Source organism: Mobula birostris, chromosome 3 (genome assembly GCF_030028105.1).
Source record: "Mobula birostris isolate sMobBir1 chromosome 3, sMobBir1.hap1, whole genome shotgun sequence".
NCBI classification, from domain to species: Eukaryota; Metazoa; Chordata; class Chondrichthyes; order Myliobatiformes; family Myliobatidae; genus Mobula; species Mobula birostris.
The window spans coordinates 111347436-111369361 of record NC_092372.1 but is presented as its reverse complement, the minus strand read 5'-3'; the positions used below and the strand labels follow the sequence as shown (position 1 = coordinate 111369361).

At 44.9% G+C, this 21926-nt stretch overlaps 1 protein-coding gene across 4 annotated transcripts in view; it reads left to right on the top strand.

Annotated features, from left to right (window-relative positions):
- The window catches only part of ank2b (ankyrin 2b, neuronal), an 859694-nt gene that overhangs the window by 545935 nt on the left and 291833 nt on the right, over nt 1-21926 (top strand). For all 4 annotated transcript variants that reach the window (XM_072253201.1, XM_072253200.1, XM_072253199.1 and 1 more), the window contains one exon: nt 10879-11076. In XM_072253201.1, coding sequence (XP_072109302.1) covers nt 10879-11076 — 198 coding nt within the window. The remainder of the gene's footprint in view (nt 1-10878; nt 11077-21926) is intronic.

Genomic DNA, 21926 nt, shown 5'->3' with positions numbered 1-21926 from the left:
CTGACACCTGACCAGGTTCATTTCCCAATACCAGATCAAGTACAGCCTCTCCTTTTGTATCAAGAAACCTTGTGTCAAGAAACCTTCCTGAACACACCTAACAAACTCGACCCCATCAAAACCCTTCACGCTAGGGAGATGCCAATCAGGATTGTGGAAATTAAAATCTCCCACCACAACAACCCTGTTTTTGTTACTCCTTTCCATAATCTGCCTCCCTATCTGCTCCTCAATGTCCCTGTTACTATTGGGTGGTCTATAAAAAACACCCAGAAGAGTTATTGACCCCTTCCTATTCCAAACTTCCACCCACAGAGACTCCGTAGACAACCCTCCATGACTTCCTCCTTGTCTGCAGCTGCGACTCTCTCTCTGATCAACAGTGCCACGCCCCCACCTTTATCGCCTCCCTCCCTATCCTTTCTGAAACATCTAAAGCCTGGCACTTGAAGTAGCCATTCCTGCCCTGCACCATCCAAGTCTCTGTAATGGCACAACATCATAGCTCCATGTACTGATCCACACTCTAAGCTCATCTGCTTTATTCATAATACTCCTCGCATTAAAATAGACTCATCTCAAACCATTGGTGTGACCGCGTCCCTTCTCTATCACCTGCCTATCCTCCCTTTCGCACTGTCTCCAAGCTTGCTCTATTTGTGAGCCAGCCTCCCTTTTCTCTGTCACTTCAGTTCAGTTCCCACCCCCCAGCAATACTTGTTTAAACTTTCCCCTATAGCCTTAGCAAACCTTCCCGCCAGGATATTGGTCCCCATCGGATTGCAATGCAACCCGTCCTTTTTGTACAGGTCACACCTGCCCCAGAAGAGGTCCCAATGATACAGAAATCTGAATCCCTGCCCCCTGCTCCAATCCCTCAGCCATGCATTTATCCTCTGCCTCATTTTATTCCTATACTCACTGTCATGTGGCACAGGCAGCAATCCCGAGATTACAACCTTCGAGGTCCTGCTTTTCAATTTCCTTCCTAACTCCCTGTTGTCTGTTTTCAGGACCTCCTCCCTTTTCCTACCTATGTCGTTGGTACCAATATGTAGGAAAAGGGAGGAGTTCCTGAAAGCAGACAACAGGGAGTTAGGAAGGAAGTTGAGAAGCAGGACCTCGAAGGTTGTAATCTCGGGATTGCTGCTTCCCACTTCCCATTCTCCTTCCCACTTCAAGATATTGCGGACGCGATCAGAAACATCCAGCGCCCTGGCACCTGGGACGCAAACTACCATCACTGTTTCTTTCCTGTGTCCACAGAATTGCCTGTCTGACCCCCTAACTATAGAGTCCCATATCACTTCTGCCTTCTTCCTTTCCCTACCCATCTGAGCCATAGGGCCAGGCTCTGTGTCAGAGGCACAACCACTCTTGCTTCCCCCAGGTAGGCCGTTATCCCTCTCCCCCAACAGTACTCAAACAGGAATACTTATTGTTAAGGACAGCCACTGGGGTACTCTAGTACCTGCTTCTTGCCCTTCCCTCTCCTGACTGTTACCCACTTCTCTATCTCCTGTAGTCCCAGGGTGACTACCTGCCTATAGTTCCTCTCTTGTCACCTCCTCACTCTCCCTGACAAGACGAAGGTCATCGAGCTGCATATCCAATTCCCTAACGCAGTCCCTAAGGAGTTGCAGCTTGACACACCTGGTGCAGATGTGGTCGTCTGGGAGGCCGGAAGTCTCCAGGACCTCCCACATCTGACACCGAGCACAGAAAACCTGCCTCACACACATACTTTTAGTCTTTATTTTAAACAGATAACCTACCTAGCCTTGACCCCTTATAGCCAAAGCCTTCCTACTCTGTCTCCCACTAATTCGTCGCCTGCTCCTCCGACGCTCGCTCTGTAAATCTCTCTTCTTTTTAGACTCTTCCCGCTGTTCTCACTGGCCGACCTCCACGTGCTTGCACAGTCGTGCCCTGATCAAACCGCTGAAGAGAAGGCACGCGCTCAGACCGATGGTTTGAGATGTGTCTATTTTAATGCAAGAAACAAAGCGGATGAGCTTAGAGCACAGATCAGTACTTGGAGCTATGATGTTGTGGCCATTACAGAGGGTTGGATGGCTCAGGGGCTGGAATGGTCACTTCAAGTGCCTGGCTTTAGATGTTTCAGAAAGGACAAGGAAGGAGGCAAAAGAGGTGGGGTCGTGGCACTGTTCATCAGAGATACTGTCACGGCTGCAGAAAAGGAGGAAAACAGGGAACGATTGTCTATGAAGTCTCTGTGGGTGGAAGTTAGAAAAGGAAGGGGTCAATAACTCTACTGGGTGTTTTTTATAGACCACCCAATGGTAATAGGGACATCGAGGAGCAGATAGGGAGACAGATTCTGGAAAGGTGTAAAAATAACAGGGTTGTCGTGGTGGGAGATTTTAATTTCCCAAATATCGATTGGCTTCTCCCTAGAGCAAGGGTTTTAGATGGGGTGGAGTTTGTTAGGTGTGCTCAGGAAGGTTTTTTGACACAATATGTAGATAAGCCTACAAGAGGAGAGGCTGTACTTGATCTGGTATTGAGAAATGAACCTTGTCAGGTGTCAGTTCTCTCAGTGGGAGAGCATTTCGGAGATAGTGATCACAATTCTATCTCCTTTACCATAGCATTGGATAGGAACAGACAAGTTAGGAAAATGTCTAATTGGAGTAAGGGGAAATATGAGGCTATCAGGCAGGAACTTGGAAGCATAGATTGGGAACAGATGTTCTCAGGGAAATATACAGAAGAAATGTGGCAAATGTTCAAGGGATATTTGCGTAGGTACTGCATAGGTACGTTCCAATGAGACAGGGAAAGGATGGTGGGGTACAGGAACCGTGGTGTACAAAGGCTGTTGTAAATCTAGTCAGGAAGAAAAGAAGAGCTTACGAAAGGTTCAAAAAACTAGGTAATGATAGAAATCTAGAAGATTATAAGGCTAGCAGGAAGGAGCTTAAGAATGAAATTTGGAGAGCCAGAAGGGGCCATGAGGATGCTTTGCCGGACAGGATTAATGAAAACCCCAAGGTAAGAGGATAAGACGTAAGAGAATAGGACCAATCAAGTGTGACAGTGGAAAAGTGTGTATGGAACCAGAGGAGAGAGCTGAGGTACTTAATGAATACTTTGCTTCAGTATGCACTACGGAAAAGAATCTTGGCAATTGTAGGGATGACTTACAGTGGACTGAAAAGCTTGAGCATGTAGATATTAAGAAAGGGGATGTGCTGGAGCTTTTGGAAAGCATCAAGTTGGATAAGTCACCGGGACTGGATGAGATGTACCCCAGGCTACTATAGGACGTGAGGGAGGGGATTGCTGAGCCTCTGGCGATGATCTTCGCATCATCAATGAGGACAGGAGAGATTCCTGTAGAATGGAGGTTTGCGGATGTTGTTCCCTTATTCAAGAAAGGGAGTAGAGATAGCCCAGGAAATTATAGACCAGTGAGTTTTACTTTAGTGTTTGGTAAGTTTTTTAGACATAGACATAGAATAATACAGCACAGTACAGGCCCTTCGGCCCGCATTGTTGTGCCGACACTCAAACCCTGCCTCCCATATAACCCCCACCTTAAATTCCTCCATATACCTGTCTAGTAGTCTCTTAAATTTCACTAGTGTATCTGCCTCCACCACTGACTCAGGCAGTGTATTCCACGCACCAATCACCCTCTGAGTAAAAAACCTTCCTCTAATATCCCCCTTGAACTTCCCACCCCTCACCTTAAAGCCATGGCCCCTTGTACTGAGCAGTGGTGCCCTAGAGAAGAGGCGCTGGCTATCCACTCTATCTGTTCCTCTTAATATCTTGTATAAGTTGATGGAAAAGATCCTGAGAGGCAGGATTTATGAAGATTTGGAGAGGCATAATATGACTAGGAATAGTCACCATGGCTTTGTGAAAGGCAGGTTGTGCCTTACAAGCCTGATTGAATTTTTTGAGGGCATTGTTGAAGATAGAGCTGTAGGTGTAGTGTATATGGATTTCAGCAAGGCATTTGATAAGGTACCCCATGCAAGGCTTATTGAGAAAGTAAGGAGGCATGGGATCCAAGTGAACATTGCTTTGTGGATCCAGAACTGGCTTGCCCACAGAAGGCAAAGGGTGCTTGTAGATGGGTCATATTCTGCATGGAGGTCGGTGACCAGTGGTGTGCTTCAGGGATCTGTTCTGGGACCCCTACTCTTCGTGATTTTTATAAGTGACCTGGATGAGGAAGTGGAGGGATGGGTAGTAAATTTTGCTGATGACACAAAGGTTGAGGTGTTGTGGATAGTGCGGAGGGCTGTCAGAGGTTACAACAGGACATTGATAGGATGCAAAACTGGACTGAGAAGTGGCAGATGGTGTTCAACCCAGATAAGTGTGAGGTGGTTCATTTTGGTAGGTCAAATATGATGGCAGAATATAGTATTAATGGTAAGACTCTTGGCAGTGTGGAGGATCAGAGGGATCTTGGGGTCTGAGTCTATAGGACACTCAAAGCTGCTGTGCAGATTGACTCTGTGGTTAAGAAGGCATATGGTGCATGGGCTTTCATCGATCATGGGATTGAGTTTAAGAGCCGAGAGGTAATGTTCCAGCTATATCGGACCCTGGTCAGACCCCACTTGGAGTACTGTGCTCAGTTCTGGTCATCTCACTACAGGAAGGATGTGGAAATCATAGAAAGGGTGCAGAGGAGATTTACAAGGATGTTGCCTGGATTCGGGAGCATGCCTTATGTGAATAAGTTGAGTGAACTCGGCCTTTTCTCCTTGGAGTGACAGAAGATGAAAGTTTACCTGATATAGATGTATAAAATGATGAGAGACATGGATTGTGTGGATAGTCAGAGGTTTTTCCCAGGGCAGAAATGGCTAGCACGAGAGGGCTTGGAAGTACAGAGGTGATGTCAGGGGTAAGTGTTTTACACGGAGAGTGATGAGTGGGTGGAATGGGCTGCCAGGGATGGTGGTGGAGGTGATTGTGATAGGGTCTTTTAAGAAACTCCTGGCCAGGTAAATGGGGCTCAGAACATTAGAGGTTATGGGTAACCTTAGGTAATTTCTAAGGTAAGGACATGTTCGGCACAGCTTTGTGGGCCGAAGGGCCTGTATTGTGCTGTTTAGGTTTTCTATGTTTCTAACCATCAACGGGAAAATAGAAGTACATGCCTGTATGAACTTTCCATTGGAGGTTGGTGTATTATTGTTGGGTGTAGCAAGGTTCAATGGAAAAACTTTCCTTTGCATGCTATCATGCGGATCATTTCAAAACATACATATATTGAGGTTCAAATGGAAAAGCAATAATAGAATTTTCATTTCACTATCTTTCATTATGATTAACAAATTAGATTTAGAATAATGCAGAAAAGTTACGATAAATGCAACATATATTGTGAGCTGTTTTAGTTCATTTGAATGTGAAGCGTTTGATTGACCAACCTTTTGAAAAGTGAGGTTGCTTCAAAAATCTTGAGTTGTGGCCCGACACCTTAACCAACGTGGCATTAAGTGAGGGAGTAAGAAAATCATTTGAAAGCTTTCTCTTCTGATACTGTTTATTTATTGGTATTTTTCAAAAATTGTTTAATAATGACACACAGAAAATTCTGGAGGAACTCTGCAAGTCAGGCAGTACATATGAAAATGAATAATCAGTCAATCTTTTGGGTTGAGACCTTTCATTAGGTCTAGAAATGTTGGAAGAAAAATCCAGAATAAAGGTGGGAGAGGGAAAGGAGGGTATCTTTTATAAACCTACTGACTCCCACGGATATCTTACCATGCTTCTTCGCACTCTGTCTCCTGTGATACTGCCATTCCCTTTTCTCAGTTCCTTCGTCTCCACCGCATCTGTTCCCAGGGTGAGGTGTTCCTTTCTAGGACATCAGAGATGTCCTCCTCCTTCAAAGAATGGTGTTTCCCTACTCCCACCATTGAAGCTGCCTTCACTTGCATCTTGTCCACCTTCCCATCAATTTAACAGGGATAGAGTTCCTCTTCTCCTCACCTAGCACTCCATGAGCCTCCGTATCCAGTAAAACATCATTCTTTGCAACCTCCACCATCTCCAAAGGGATCTTACCACCAAACACATCTTTACCTGTCCCCCACTCCCACTCTGTTTTCTGCAGGGATCGCTACTCTGTGACTCCCTTGCTCATTCATCCCTCCCCACTGTTCTCCTCCTGGAACTTAGCCCTGTAAGCAGAAGAAGTGCTAAACCTAGCTATTCACATCCACTTTCACTTCCATTCCGGGCCCTAACTTGTCCTTCCATTTCACCTGCAAATCTCGTGTGGTTATCTGCTCTATCTGGTACTACTGATGGGACCTCCTCTACATTGGTGAAACCTGACATAGATTGAGAGCCCACTTTGTTGAGCACCTCCACTCCATCTGCAAAATGCTGGTATTCCCAGTGGCTGTTTTAATTCCAATCCCAATTGCTATTCTGACATGTTGGTCCAAGGCCTCTTCTGCTGCCATGATGAGGCCACTCTCAGCTTGGAAGAGCGACACCTCATATTCTGCCTGGGTAGCCTCTAACCTGATAGTATGAACATCGATCTCTCTGGTAATTTTTCACCTTTCTCTCTTCTCCTAGATATTCAATATTCAGGAGGGATAGACATGAAAGAAAAGGAAGTGGGGTAGCATTGCTGGTTAGAGAGGAGATTAACGCAATAGAAAGGAAGGACATTAGCCAGAAGGATGTGGAATCAATATGGGTAGAGTTGCATAACACTAGGGGGCAGAAAACGCTGGTGGGAGTTGTGTACAGGCCACCTATCAGTAGTAGTGAGGTTGGGGATGGTATTAAACAGGAAATTAGAAATGTGTGCAATAAAGGAACAGCAGTTATAATGGGTGACTTCAATCTACATATAGATTGGGTGAACCAAATTGGTAAGGGTGCTGAGGAAGAAGATTTCTTGGAATGTATGCAGGATGGTTTTTTGAACCAACATGTCGAGGAACCAACTAGAGAGCAGGCTATTCTAGACTATGTATTGAGCAATGAGGGAGGGTTAATTAGCAATCTTGTCGTGAGAGGCCCCTTGGGTAAGAGTGACCATAATATGGTGGAATTCTTCATTAAGATGGAGAGTGACATAGTTAATTCAGAAACAAAGGTTCTGAACTTAAAGAAGGGTAACTTTGAAGGTATGAGACGTGAATTAATTAAGATAAACTGGCAAATGACACTTAAAGGGTTGACGGTGGATATGCAATGGCAAGCATTTAAAGATCGCATGGATGAACTACAACAATTGTTCATCCCAGTCTGGCAAAAGAATAAATCAAGGAAGGTAGTGCACCCGTGGCTGACAAGAGAAATTAGGGATAGTATCAATTCCAAAGAAGAAGCATACAAATTAGCCAGAAAAAGTGGCTCAACTGACGACTGGGAGAAATTCAGAGTTCAGCAGAGGAGGACAAAGGGCTTAATTAGGAAGGGGAAAAAAGATTATGAGAGAAAGCTGGCAGGGAACATAAAAATTGACTGTAAAAGCTTTTATAGATATGTAAAAAGAAAAAGATTGGTTAAGACAAATGTAGGTCCCCTACAGACAGAAACAGGTGAATTGATTATGGGGAGCAAGGACATGGCAGACCAATTGAATAATTACTTTGGTTCTGTCTTCACTAAGGAGGACATAAATAATTTTCTGGAAATAGTAAGGGACAGAGGGTCCAGTGAGATGGAGGAACTGAAGGAAATACATGTTAGTAGGGAAGTGGTGTTAGGTAATTTGAAGGGATTAAAGGCAGATAAATCCCCAGGGCCAGATGGTCTGCACCCCAGAGTGCTTAAGGAAGTAGCCCAAGAAATAGTGGATGCGTTAGTGATAATTTTTCAAAACTCTTTAGATTCTGGACTAGTTCCTGAGGATTGGAGGGTGGCTAATGTAACCCCACTTTTTTAAAAAGGAGGGAGAGAGAAACCGGGGAATTATAGACCGGTTAGCCTAACATCGGTGGTGGGGAAACTGCTAGGGTCAGTTATCAAAGATGTGATAACAGCACATTTGGAAAGCAGTGAAATCATCGGACAAAGTCAGCATGGATTTGTGAAAGGAAAATCACGTCTGACGAATCTCACAGAATTTTTTGAGGATGTAACTAGTAGAGTGGATAGGGGAGAACCAGTGAATGTGGTATATTTGGATTTTCAAAAGGCTTTTGACAAGGTCCCACATAGGAGATTAGTGTGCAAGCTTAAAGCACAGGGTATTGGGGGTAAAGTATTAATGTGGATAGAGAATTGATTGGCAGACAGGAAGCAAAGAGTGGGAATAAATGGGACCTTTTCAGAATGGCAGGCAGTGACTAGTTGGGTACCGCAAGGCTCAGTGCTGGGACCCCAGTTGTTTACAATATATATTAATGACTTGGATGAGGGAATTAAATGCAGCATCTCCAAGTTTGCGGATGACACGAAGCTGGGTGGCAGTGTTAGCTGTGAGGAGGATGCTAAGAGGATGCAGGGTGACTTGGATAGGTTAGATGAGTGGGCAAATTCATGGCAGATGCAATTTAATGTGGATAAATCTGAGGTTATCCACTTTGGTGGCAAGAAAAGGAAAACAGATTATTATCTGAATGGTGGCCGATTAGGAAAAGGGGAGGTGCAACGAGACCTGGGTGTCATTATACACCAGTCATTGCAAGTGGGCATGCAGGTACAGCAGGCGGTGAAAAAGGCGAATAGTATGCTGGCATTTATAGCGAGAGGATTCGAGTACAGGACCAGGGAGGTAGTACTGCAGTTGTACAAGGCCTTGGTGAGACCACACCTGGAGTATTGTGGGGAGTTTTGGTCTCCTAATCTGAGGAAAGACATCCTTGCCATAGAGGGAGTACAAAGAAGGTTCACCAGATTGATTCCTGGGATGGCAGGACTTTCATATGATGAAAGACTAGATGAACTAGGCTTATACTGGTTGGAATTTAGAAGATTGAGGGGGGATCTTATTGAAACGTATAAAATCCTAAAGGGATTGGACAGGCTAGATGCAGGAAGATTGTTCCCGATGTTGGGGAAGTCCAGAATGAGGGGTCACAGTTTGAGGATAAAGGGGAAGCCTTTTAGGACCAAGATTAGGAAAAACTTCTTCACACAGAGAGTGGTGAATCTGTGGAATTCTCTGCCACAGGAAACAGTTGAGGCCAGTTCATTGGCTATATTTAAGAGGGAGTTAGATATGACCCTTGTGGCTAATGCGATCAGCGGGTATGGAGGGAAGGGTGGTACCGGGTTCTGAGTTGGATAATCAGCCATGATCATACTGAATGGCGGTGCAGGCTCGAAGGGCTGAATGGCCTAATCCTGCACCTATTTTCTGTGTTTCTATGTTTCTTCCATCCCCTACTCTTACTGCACTCAACCTCTCCCACTTACTTGGCTTCACCCATCAATTGTCCTCTTTCTCCTCCCCCTGCCTTTTTTTCTGGCTTCTTCCCCCTTCCTTTCCAGTCCTGAAGAAGGGTCTCGGCCCAAAGTGTTCACTGTCTATTCATTTCCATAGATACTGCCTGATCTGCTAATTCCTCTAGCATTTTGTGTTGGTTGCTTTGGACTTACAACATCTGCAGTATCTCTTGCGTTTAGTAATGACAAATGTTTCCAAGTTTCATTGCAAACCATTGTTCTAATTTATTTACAAGTCAATATGTTGAGTGGATGCTAATGCCCAAAGTAAAAATCCAGATAGTACAATTTCAAGAGATATCAAAGTGTGAAATTGATTTATTTACTGAGTAACTGGACAAAGCATCCTTTGCTTTTTGAATAAAAATCCAGTTTCTTTAAAATGAGGGTAATTAATCACATGTAACTTAAAATTACCTGTATTTTGTGACTAAATTCAGAGTTCTGAGCAAAAGAAAAAATTTTGTCAATGCCAACAGCTTTCAGAAATCTATAATTCTCCACTTGTGGCTGTTACTTTCTTCTCTCTATCCTGGCTCAGTGGGATGGTGTCAGCTGTAAGAATATCTACCCCCTGCTGGTGTTGCTCAGTAACTTTGAAGCAAGTGTTTTAAGAAAGGAAACTGAATTTGCAGTCCCCCATTTCTGTAAAATGATCTATTGAGAAGATGGCACAAATCTTAACATGTTATTATCCAAACAGTAATGATAACTGAAAGTCAGATTTTAAAGTTTCTTTGCCTCCACAAGGCAAATAGACAACAGTCAGTAAACACAAAACAATCTGCAGATGCTAGGGTCAAAGCAACACTCACAACATGCTGGAGGAACTCGGCAGGTCATGCAGCATCTGTGGAAACGACGAGTCGACGTTTCGGGCCGGAACCCCTCGTCAGGACTGTAGAGGGAAGGGGCAGAGGCCCTTTAAAGAAGGTGGGGGGAGGGTGGGAAGGAGAAGGTTGGTATGTTCCCCTCTCCCACTCCTTTATCTCTCCCCCCACTGGTTTTTCACCTGGAACCTACCAGCCTTCTCCTTCCCACCCTCCCCCCACCTTCTTTATAGGGCCTGTGCCCCTTCCCTCTACAAACCTGATGAAGGATTCCGGCCCGAAACGTCGACTGATCGTTTCCTCGGATGCTGCCCGACCTGCTGAGTTCCTCCAGTGTGTTGTGAGACAATAGTCAGGCTCAAGACTTTCCCACAGATATCGTAATGTACTTTCACTGTCAGGAATATTAATTAAATATTCTGCTTTTAAGATCTGAATAAAATAAATAACTTGGTATACAAATTTTGACAAGATTCAACCACTTGAAGCATGGATAGTTACTGTCTATTTGTAAACTGACATTTTAAATGTATCTATTTCGCATTTTAAATTCTGCTTTTCTGTTTGCTTAAACTGTGTACACAAAGCTGTAATGAATAAAGAGCATTTTCTGTTTATACTGTTTAATATGCAGGAGGATCAAACTCCGTTACACATTGCCTCCAGGCTGGGTAAAACTGAGATTGTGCAGCTGCTGCTGCAGCACATGGCCTTCCCAGATGCGTGCACCACAAATGGCTACACCCCACTGCACATTTCTGCCAGGGAGGGGCAGGAAGATGTGGCTTCCATTCTGCTTGAGGCTGGTGCTTCACACTCATTGGCCACAAAGGTAAATTATCATTTGTTGGATTGAGAGAGAGGAATGATGACCTAATATTGAACTGTAACACGATAAAATGACACAGTGATTACTGACTCACTTTGTGATAATATACTCAAACACTGATATGTTTATCAGCTTTTAGCATCGAAAATTGTGCAGACTGAATATCCTAGCATGGCAGATAAAAATAATTCATGGTCTTTTCATTGGCAATTTTTGGATTTTGGAATTTAGCATGATTCATCAAGTAATGAAGCAGTTCTTTTGTCACTTTGGTTATCTCACTTTCTCTTTCATTTGCCCATAAAATAAGTTCCTTCCACATATGAGCTTGGAAAATTCTCCATGCCAGCTTGAGAAATACTAGTTGTAAACCAAAGCAACTTGTCAGATTGAAAATGAGAGTAATCCAGTTACCTCTCCATTCCGGATGCTTTAAGACCATAAGACATAGGAGCAGAACTAGGCCATTCAGCCCATTGAGCCTGCTCCGCTATTCCATCATGGCTGATCCTGGATCCCGCTCAACCCCATATGCCTGCCTTCTCGCCGTATCCTTTACTGGCTGATCAAGAAGCTATCAACTTCCGCCTTAAATATACCCACAGACTTGACCTCCACCACAGTCTGTGGCAGAGCATTCCACAGAACCATTATTGCTTCAAAGAACATCCAACATAGAACATAGAAATCTACAGCACATTACAGGCCCTTCAGCCCACAATGTTGTGCCGACCATGTAACCTACTCTAGAGACTGCCTAGAATTTCCCTAGCATATAGCCTTCTATTTTTCTAAGAGGCTCCTAAAAGACACCATTGTATCCGCTTCCAGCACTGCCACTGGCAGTGCATTCCACCTTTACTTACTACTGCTGCCTGAATTGATGAATACCTATCTTCCTACTTATGATTTAAGAGTGTATTCTCTTTCATTAATTTTAGGAATAATGTCTCCAGTTTAATCATGTAATTCATTGGAAGTTGATTCATGTGATTTAACAGCAGAAAGATCAATGTTTTCCTCAATCAGATCACTACGTATCATAATGGTTGCCTCGCCTCACTACAGGAAGGATGTGAAAACCATAGAAACGGTGCAGAGGAGACTTACAAGAATGTTGCCTGGATTGAGGAGCATGCTTTATGAGAATAGGTTGAGTGAACTCGGTCTTTTCTCCTTGGAGCGACGGAGGATGAGAGGTGACCTGATAGGGGTGTATAAGATGATGAGAGGCATTGATCATGTGGATAGTCACAGGCTTTTTCCCAGGGCTGAAATGGTTGCCACAAGAGGACACAGGTTTAAGGTGCTGGGGAGTAGGTACAGAGAAGATGTCAGAGGTAAGTTTTTTACTCAGAGAGTGGTGAGTGCGTGGAATGGGCTGCTGGCAATGGTGGTGGAGGCAGATACGATAGTGTCTTTTAAGAGACTTTTGGATAGGTACATGGGCTTAGAAAAATAGAGGGCTATGGGTAAGCCTAGTAATTTCTAAGGAAGGAACATATTCAGCACAACTTTGTGGGCCGAAGGGCCTGTATTGTGCTGTAGGTTTTCTATGTTTCTAATGTAATTTTCATTTCCTTTGAGCCAAATATGCATGCACTACCAGCAATTTGATAATAACTTAAGAATCCAAAGGTAAGTCTTTGTGTATGTTTTCTATATTGTAGGAAAGATTAGGATTTTCATCATTCATTCTGATTCAGTCAATCTGGAATTTCCAGAGACAAGACATAAAACTGGAATGATCTGGATGATAATGTGTTAACTGGATCAGAAAATTTGCAGATGAAACCAAGATTGGAGGTGTAGTAGACCGTCAGAAGGGCTGTTATGGATTGCAGAGAGTTGTGCATCAGCTGGAAAAATGGGCTGAAAAATATCAGATGGAATTTAATGTAGACAAGTGTGAGGTGGTACACTTTGGTAGGACCAACCAGGAGAGGTCTGACACAGTGAACAGTAGGGCACTCAGGAGTGCGGTAGAACAATAGGATCTGGGAATACAGGTCTGTAATTCGTTGAAAGTAGCATCACAGTTAGATAGGGTCGTAAAGAAAGGTTTTGGCACATTGGCCTTCATAAATCAATGTATTGAATACAGGTGATGGGATGTTATGTTGAAGTTGTATAAGACGTTGGTAAAGCCTATTTTGAGGTATTGTATGCAGTTTTGGTCACCTACCTTCAGGAAAGATGTAAACAAGGTTGAAAGAGTACAGAGAAAATTTACCAGGATGTTGCTGGGACTGGAGGACCTGGGTTATAAGGAATATGTTAAGACTGTATTCTTTAGAACCGGGGTCCCCAACCTTTTTTGCACCATGGACTGGGTTATTATTGACAATATTCTTGCAGACCGGCCGACCCAGGGGAGAGTGGGGGGTAGGTTTGCCAACGGACAAGAGTAACTGTCAAATATGTTGTGTTTACTCCGGGAAGACTACAATTACCATGAAGCCTTGTGCGGGCACTTGTGTGCGCATGCGTGTACGTGCCGATTTTTTTTCTACAAATTGTTTTTGGCGATTCTGTTTGGGGGGGGTTTGTTAATCACGACTGGAATATAGAAGATCAGTCAACTATAAGTCACTTTTTAGTGGCTAGTACACTCAATTTCGTTTCTAAAAGGGTTTATCCAATGAATTTAATATTAAACACACAGCGCATATTTTCCTCACATGAATATAATGATAAGTCAATTATTGTATGTCACTTATAGGTCAATAGCATCATAACATTTTAAGTAATGTTTGGATATTAAATACACAGCACATATTTTCCCCGTATGAACGTATAAAATCATTGCGACAGACCAATATTGCTGAAACAGTGGGCCCTGGGCTTGTTTCCCTGCAACAAGACGGTGCCATCGAAGGGTGATGGGAGACAGCGATACTCGAAGGGGGTTCCTTATGTCCAGCCTATTCCGCAATTTACTTTTTGTTGCATTCATTGCAGAGATATGATGTTGGAAATGGAAGCAACGTTTTCAGTGCTTTCGTGGCTATCTCAGGATATTTAGCCTTGACTTTGATCCAGAATGCTGGCAGAGGTGTTATGTCAAACATACTTCTCAGCCCGTCGTCATTTGCAAGCTCGAGGAGTTGATATTCTTCCTGCGCTGACATGGATGACACGTGCGTAATGGCTTCGCGTGCGTTCAAGCTCAACAGTGTGTGACAGGGAATGAGGAGAGATGCAGCTGACTCATATTGCCAAATCATATCGTTTCGTCGCGGCCCAGTAGCACGTGCTTTGCGGCCCAGTGGTTGGGGACCACTGGTTGGAATGTGGAAAATTGAGAGATTTGATAGGTGTATAGAAAATAATGAGAGCTATAGATAGGGTAAATGTATCACTCACAACATGCTGGAGGAACTCAGCAGCTCGGGCAACATCCATGGAAAAGATCTTTTGATCTTTTCCACGGATGCTGCTCGACCTGCTGAGTTCCTCCAGCGTGTTGTGAGTATTGCTTTGATCCCAGCATCTGCAGATTATTTTGTGTTTAGGGTAAATGTATGCAGGCTATTTCCACTGAGGTTGGGTGGGGCTACAACCAGAGGTCATAGGTTAAGGGTGAAAGGACAGAAGTTTAAGGAGAACATGAGGGGAAACTTCTTCATTCAGAGAGCCATGAGAGTGTGAAATGAGCTGCCAGCACAAATAGTGCATGTGAGCTTGATTTCAATGTTTAAGAGAAGTTTGGATAGGTACATAGATAGTAGAGGTATGGAGGGCTATAGTCCTGGCACAGGTCGATGGGAGTAGGCAGTTTAAATGGTCTCTGCTTGGACTAAATGGGCTGAAGGGCCTGTTTCTGTGCTGTGCTTCTCTATGGCTCTGTATTGGTAGGGTAGGCATTAATAAATGGGTGATAACTCTACACATTTTCTCTGGAGTAAAGAATAAAGAAGCATTGAGCTGGGAAATTACCCATCAAACGGACTGTAATTAAGGCATCGGTGGAAAGAAGTTGGCCTATAGGAGGATACTTCTATTTGTTATCAGCTTGTCTAGCCAATAGATTTGGATGATTTTGTGGAAATATTCCTTTTAGGTCCTAATTTTATATAGTCCACATCTCAGAAGTGTACAAGAAAGCTGTCCAGTAGATGTAGAGCTTTGTGCCAGATATTTAAATATACTCTGTGCCCTGATATTTAAATACACTTTTCCACAACAGGCAGATGCTATGCTTTCACACAAGAAGTGATGGTGAATTTCATCATCAATGCCTGCCATCACTCAGGGGTAAATCCTGAGATTTTCCAGTGACATTTTACTGCTTACAGTAGCTTGGTACTTGGACTCGAACCATGTGCAATTAAATATTATTTGAAAACTAAAGCTCAATAATTGAGGTTGAATTGTCCTTAACTCTGGAGTGTAAATTATTTTAGAAAATGAAACATGGAACATAATTTTGATTGAACTCTTCGCCATTCATCCTATAGATTTGTTAACTGCAATAGGAATTGTGGTTCAGCATTGAACATAAGAACGTGAGAAATAGGAGCAGGAGTAGGCCATCTGGATCAATGAGCCTTCTCTGCCATTCGATAAGATGGTGGCTGATCCGGCCATGGACTCATCTCCGCCTACCTGCCTTTTCCCCATAACCATTAATTCCCCTACTATGCAAAAATCTGTCCAACTTTGTCTTTGGTTACCCACAGCCAGCATGAGTATTTTTAGTTTTGTTGTTATTTTGGCAGAAAATTCTGGTCTCATAATTTAACTGTTAACTAGCATCAGAATCAGAATCAGTTTTTGTACCAAAACCGCTCGAGACTAAGCGTGGGGATTAACTCTATTGCACACTATGCAAAATAATAAAGTTCCAAAGTTCAAAAAAGTATACTCGATCCTCTAAGAAAACAACAAAGACTAGCAGTTTTGTAGCATAAAAAACTAATGAAACCAAAACTAGTGATATACTTTGTATACTTTATACTTTATAGTCTATTGTCACTAAACAATTGATACTAGAATGTACAATCATCACAGCGATATTTGATTCTGCGCTTCCCACTCCCTGGATTACAAATATTAAATATTAAATATAGTAAAAACCAGTAAATATAAAAATTTAAATTATAAATCATAAATAGAAAATATAAATATGGAATGTAAGGTAGTGCAAAAAAACCGAGAGGTAGGTCCGGACATTTGGAGGGTACGGCCCAGATCTGGGTCAGGATCCGTTCAGCAGTCTTATCACAGTTGGAAAGAAGCTGTTCCCAAATCTGGCCGTACGAGTCTTCAAGATCCTGAGCCTTCTCCCGGAGGGAAGAGGGATGAAAAGTGTGTTGGTTGGGTGGGTCGTGTCCTTGATTATCCTGGCAACGTGCAGTGTAAAGTGAGTCCAAGGACGGAAGATTGGTTTGTGTGATGTGCTGCGCCGTGTTCACGATCTTCTGCAGCTTCTTTCGGTCTTGGACAGGACAACTTCTATACCAGGTTGCGATGCACCCTAGAAGAATGCTTTCTACAGTGCATCTATGAAAAATTAGTGAGGGTTTTAGGGGACAGGCCAAATTCTTTAGCTTTCTCAGGAAGTAAAGGCGCTGGTGGGCCTTCTTGGCAGTGAACTCTGCTTGGTTGGACCAAGTCAGGTCATTTGTGATATGACTACAAGGAACTTAAAGCTTTTGACCTGTTCCATTTGCGCACCACCGATGTAAATTGGGTCGTGCGGTCCGCTACTCCTTCTAAAGTCAACAACCAATTCCTTCGTCATGCTGACGTTCAGGGATAGGTTATCGTCTTCGCACCATGCCACCAGGTTCTTAATTTCCTCTCTGTACTCAAACTCATCATTACCTGAGATACGGCCTACAATTGTTGTGTCATCAGCAAGCTTATATATTAAGTTTGATGGAAACTTGGCTACACAATCATGGGTGTACAGTGAGTACAGCAGGGGGCTGACTACACAGCCTTGTGGGGCACTGGTGTTCAGAGTGATTGTAGAGGAGAGCTTGTCCCCTATTTTTACAGCCTGGGTCCTGTCTGTGAGGAAGTTGAAGATCCAGCTGCAGATTTGAGTGCCCAGGTTCCAGAGCTTAGGAATCAGTTTATTTGGAATGATGGTATTAAAGGCAGAGCTGTAGTCAATGAAAAGGGTATAGTCAGAGGGACAGAGGGAGAAAAAGAATGTGTGTATATAAATAAATAACGGATGGGGTACGAGGGGGAGGTGGGGCATTAGTGGAAGTTAGAGAAGTCAATGTTTATGCCATCAGGTTGGAGGCTACCCAGACAGAATATAAGGTGTTGCTCCTCCAACCTGAGTGTGACTTCATCTTTACAGTAGAGGAGGCCGTGAATAGACATTTCAGAATGAGAATGGGAATGGGATGTGGAATTAAAATGTGTGGCCACTGGGCGATCCTGCTTTCTCTGGCGGACAGAGCGTAGGTGTTCAGCAAACAATCTCCCAATCTGCATTGGGTCTCGCCAATATATAGAAGGCCACATTGGGAGCACCGGACGCAGTATATCACCCCAGGCGACTCACAGGTGAAGTGTCGCCTCACTTGGAAGGACTGTCTGGTGAGGGAGGAAGTGTAAGGGCACGTGTAGCACTTGTTCCGCTTACAAGGATAAGTACCAGGAGGGAGATCAGTGGGGAGGGATGGGGTGCACGAATGGACAAGGGAGCGATCCCTGTGGAAAGCAGGGAGGGGGTGGGAAAGATGTGCTTAGTGGTGGGATCCTGTTGGAGCTGGCGGAAGTTATGGAGAATAATATGTTGGACCCGGAGGCTAGTGGGGTAGTAGGTGAGGACCAGGGGAACCCTATTCCAGTGGGATGGCGGGAGGATGGAGTAAGAGCAGATGTGTGTGAAATGGGGGAGATGCATTTGAGAGCAGAGTTGATGGTGGAGGAAGGGAAGCCCCTTTCTTTAAAAAAGGAGGACATCTCCCTCGTCCTAGAATGAAAAGCCTCATCCTGAGAGCAGATGCAGCGGAGACGGAGGAATTGCGAGAAGGGGATGGCATTTTTGCAAGAGACAGGGTGAGAAGAGGAATAGTCCAGATAGCTGTGAGAGTCAGTAGGCTTATAGTAGGCATCAGTAGATAAGTTGTCTCCAGAGATAGAGACAGAAAGATCTAGAAAGGGGAGAGAGATGTCGGAAATGGACCAGGTAAACTTGAGGGCAGGGTGAAAGTTGGAGGCGAAGTTAATGAAGTCAACTAGCTCAGCATGCGTGCAGGAAGCAGCACCAATGTAATTGTCGATGTAGCGAAGGAAACGTAGGGGACAGATACCAGAATAGATTTGGAACATAGATTGTTCCACAAAGCCAACAAAAAGGCAGGCATAGCTAGGACCCATACAGGTGCCCATAGCTACACCTTTAGTTTGGAGGAAGTGGGAGGAGCCAAAGGAGAAATTATTAAGAGTAAGGACTAATTCTGCTAGACGGAGCAGAGTGGTGGTAGAGGGGAACTGATTAGGTCTGGAATCCAAAAAGAAGCGTAGAGCTTTGAGACCTTCCTGATGGGGGATGGAAGTATATAGGGACTGGACATCCATGGTGAAAATAAAGCGGTGGGGGCCAGGGAACTTAAAATCATTGAAAAGTTTAAGAGCGTGAGAAGTGTTACGAACATAGGTAGGGAGGGATTGAACAAGGGGGGATAAAACTGTGTCAAGGTATGCAGAAACGAGTTCGGTGGGGCAGGAGCAAGCTGAGACAATAGGTCTGCCAGGACAGGCAGGTTTGTGGATCTTGGGTAGGAGGTAGAAACAGGAAGTGGGAAGTGTGGGAACCATAAGGTTGGTAGCAGTGGATTGGAAATCCCCTGAGTGGATAAAGTCGGTGATGTTGTGGGAGACAATGGCCTGGTGGTCCTTAGTGGGGTCACGACCGAGGGGTAAGTAAGAGGAGGTATCCGCAAGTTGTCGCTGTGCCTCGGCAAGGTAGAGGTCAGTACGCCAGACTACAACAGCACCCCCCTTATCGGCGGGTTTAATCGTAAGGTTAGGATTAGTGCGGAGGAAGTGGAGAGCAGAGCGTTCAGAAGGAGTAAGGTTGGAATGGGAACAAGGTGCGGTGAAGTCGAGACAGTTGATGTCCCGTTGGCAGTTAGTAATAAAGAGATCCAGAGCAGGCAGAAGACCAGAGTGGGGTGTCCATGAAGAGGAGGAGGGTTGAAGACGGGAGAAGGGGTCATCGGTGGGGGTGGAAGAGTCCTTGCCGAAGAAGTAGGCTCGGAGACGGAGACGGCGGAAGAACAGTTCCGCGTCATGGCGAACACGGAACTCGCTGAGGTGTGGGCGAAGGGGGACAAAGGTGAGGCCCTTACTGAGGACAGAGCGTTCTGCCTCAGACAGTTGAAGGTCGGAGGGGATGGTAAAGACCCGGCACGGATGAGAGCTGGGATCAGAGGCAGGAGGGTGGAGGCTGAGGGTGTCAGTGGAGAGGGTAGGGTTGGGGTGAGAGGAAGATGGAGCCTCTGAGGGCCCAGGAGCTGACGGTGGGATCTGAGGGAGACGGAGTTGCAGAGTGGTAGTGGGGGAAGGGGAGAAGGGGAATCACAATGTAGACCGCTGTTGGTATGACCGAGGTGAATTCCCGTGGCAGATACTAGGGACGACACTTCACCGACAGGTGTTCCAGGTCCGGGCTGCAGGAGCTTGTCAGTGCCACTGTGTCCGAGCACCACAAAGTGTTGATCAGTAGGCAGACACCACCTCCCCTTGTCTTGCCCAAAGACGCCATGCGGTACATCCGATGGATCGAAAATCTCTCCAGTCGGATGGCACAGTCGGGGGGTAGCAGGGGAGAGCCAGGTCTCGGTGAAACAGAATACACAGCAGTTCTGCATCTCCCTGCAGTAGATGAGTCTCCCTTTAAGATCATCCACCTTGTTCTCAATGGCTTGCACATTAACTAGTAGGATGGTGGGCATTGGGACTCTGAAGCCCCTCAGCTTCAATCTGACCAGCAGCCCAGCTCTTTTCCCACGCTTCCTCGGTAAATAGTGCGTCTTTCCAGGTTTCCATCGATGCAGTGTGTTGTTGTCAGCTCTTTGAGGTAGGTTGATGCGTCCCGCGAGGATCGATCAGCTGGTCGCGTCATCGGATGCTCCGGGTCGGGCCGAGTAACGGGGGAGGCTCCGCTGCCACTTCCAGCTGCCGGGGCCCGGGCTGTTGATTGGGTCGGGCCCTGAAGCCGACACTTAATCCCAGATGGCTGGGCTCCTGGCTGAAAGAAGTCCTCAAGCCAAGTCACGGTCACGGAGGCCTCCGTTCCAGCCGAGCCTCGGGCTCGTTTTCCGAGGTCTGCGGCGGAGGCCTCACTTCCGGCAGCTGTGGATGGCCACCACCCCCGGGGCTTTACGGTGGTCGCTCCAGGGAAGCATCTGGGGCACCTTGAGGTCTCCGCCGTCACTTCTGTGTGGTCGTCTGCTCCAGAGAGGTGCTGGTCGGAATGGGCCGTGTCTCCAAGCGCTCCGGCACGGTAGCAGACCGTGGGTCTCTGGGAACGTGGTGGGCCTCACTGGTCGGGTCCAGGTGCGGTCTGGAGTTTAAGAAGCAGTTCTGGCGCGGTGGTCTCCAACTGGGTCAGTAGCTTCGCCAGGGTGTTGTTGATCTTGATCTTGCTAGATTGGAGGTTTAGAAGGGTTTCTCGGGTATAGGATAGTGGAGAGGGCAGTCTGCTCGGGAGAGCACGCGCAAGGTCGCCAGTTACCGGCGCCATCTTTAAATAATGATGAAATAATGAAGTTTGTGGTACTAAACAGTAGCAGTTGAGAGATTAACAATCTTAGCATACTTATGTGTTCCAATTAGTGTTCTAGAGAAATTAACAATCAACAAAAAAATAATTCCCTGGTTTCCTAAAACTAACAATGAGACTAAACTGAACTTAAAGGCCAAACCTAAATACGTAACTATATACTTCACTTCTGCCACCCCAACTCAAGTGACAAATTACCCATAATTAATGCACAATACAAAATACAATGCAGACAAACAGAAAACAACTTCTTTCATGTTCTTGGCCACTTCATCAAGAAACTCAATCAACTTCATAAGACATGAGAAAGCCATGTTGACTCTCCTTAATTAAACCCTGTCTCTCTAGATGTACATATCCCTCAGAATCCTCACAGAAAACAGAAAACAGCTCCTACAGGTTTAATATCACTAGAGTATGTTGTGAGTTTTTTTTTGCAGCAGCAGTACATTGCAATACATAATAGAAGAACAATAAATTGCAAGAAGTAGATATTTAAAAAACTAAATAAGTAGTGCAAAATGAGAGGGTAAAAATAGTTCATGAGTCCATTGTCCATACAGAAATCTGATGGTGAAGGGGAAGAAGCTATTCTTGAAAGACTGAGTGTGTGTGTTCAGGCTCCTGTACCTCCTACCTCCTCCATGATGGTAGCAATGAGAAGAGGGCATGTTCTGGCTGATTGGGGGGGGGGGGGCGGTGGGCACTGGGCGGTGGTCCTTAATGATAGATGCTGTCTTTTTGAGGCATTGCCTTTTGAAGGTGTCCTAGATGCTAAGAGGCCGGTGCCAATGATAAAGCTGCTTGAGTTTACAATATTTAGCAGCTTCTTCTGATCCTGTGTCATTCTGGCTGAGATGTTTGCATTATTGTTAGCCACGGATGAGGTGCCGGTGGACTGTACAGTAGTGAAACTGGAGCTTTTCTATAAGAAGAGTGACAAAAAATAGGAACTATAAACCAGTAAGTCTAACAGGTATGGAAGATAAGTTATTGGAGAAGATTCTGAATAAGTACATATAGAGAGACAGGGTTTAATTAGGGGTGGTCAACATGGCTTTCTCATGGGAGATCTGTTGTACGAAGTTGGCTGTGT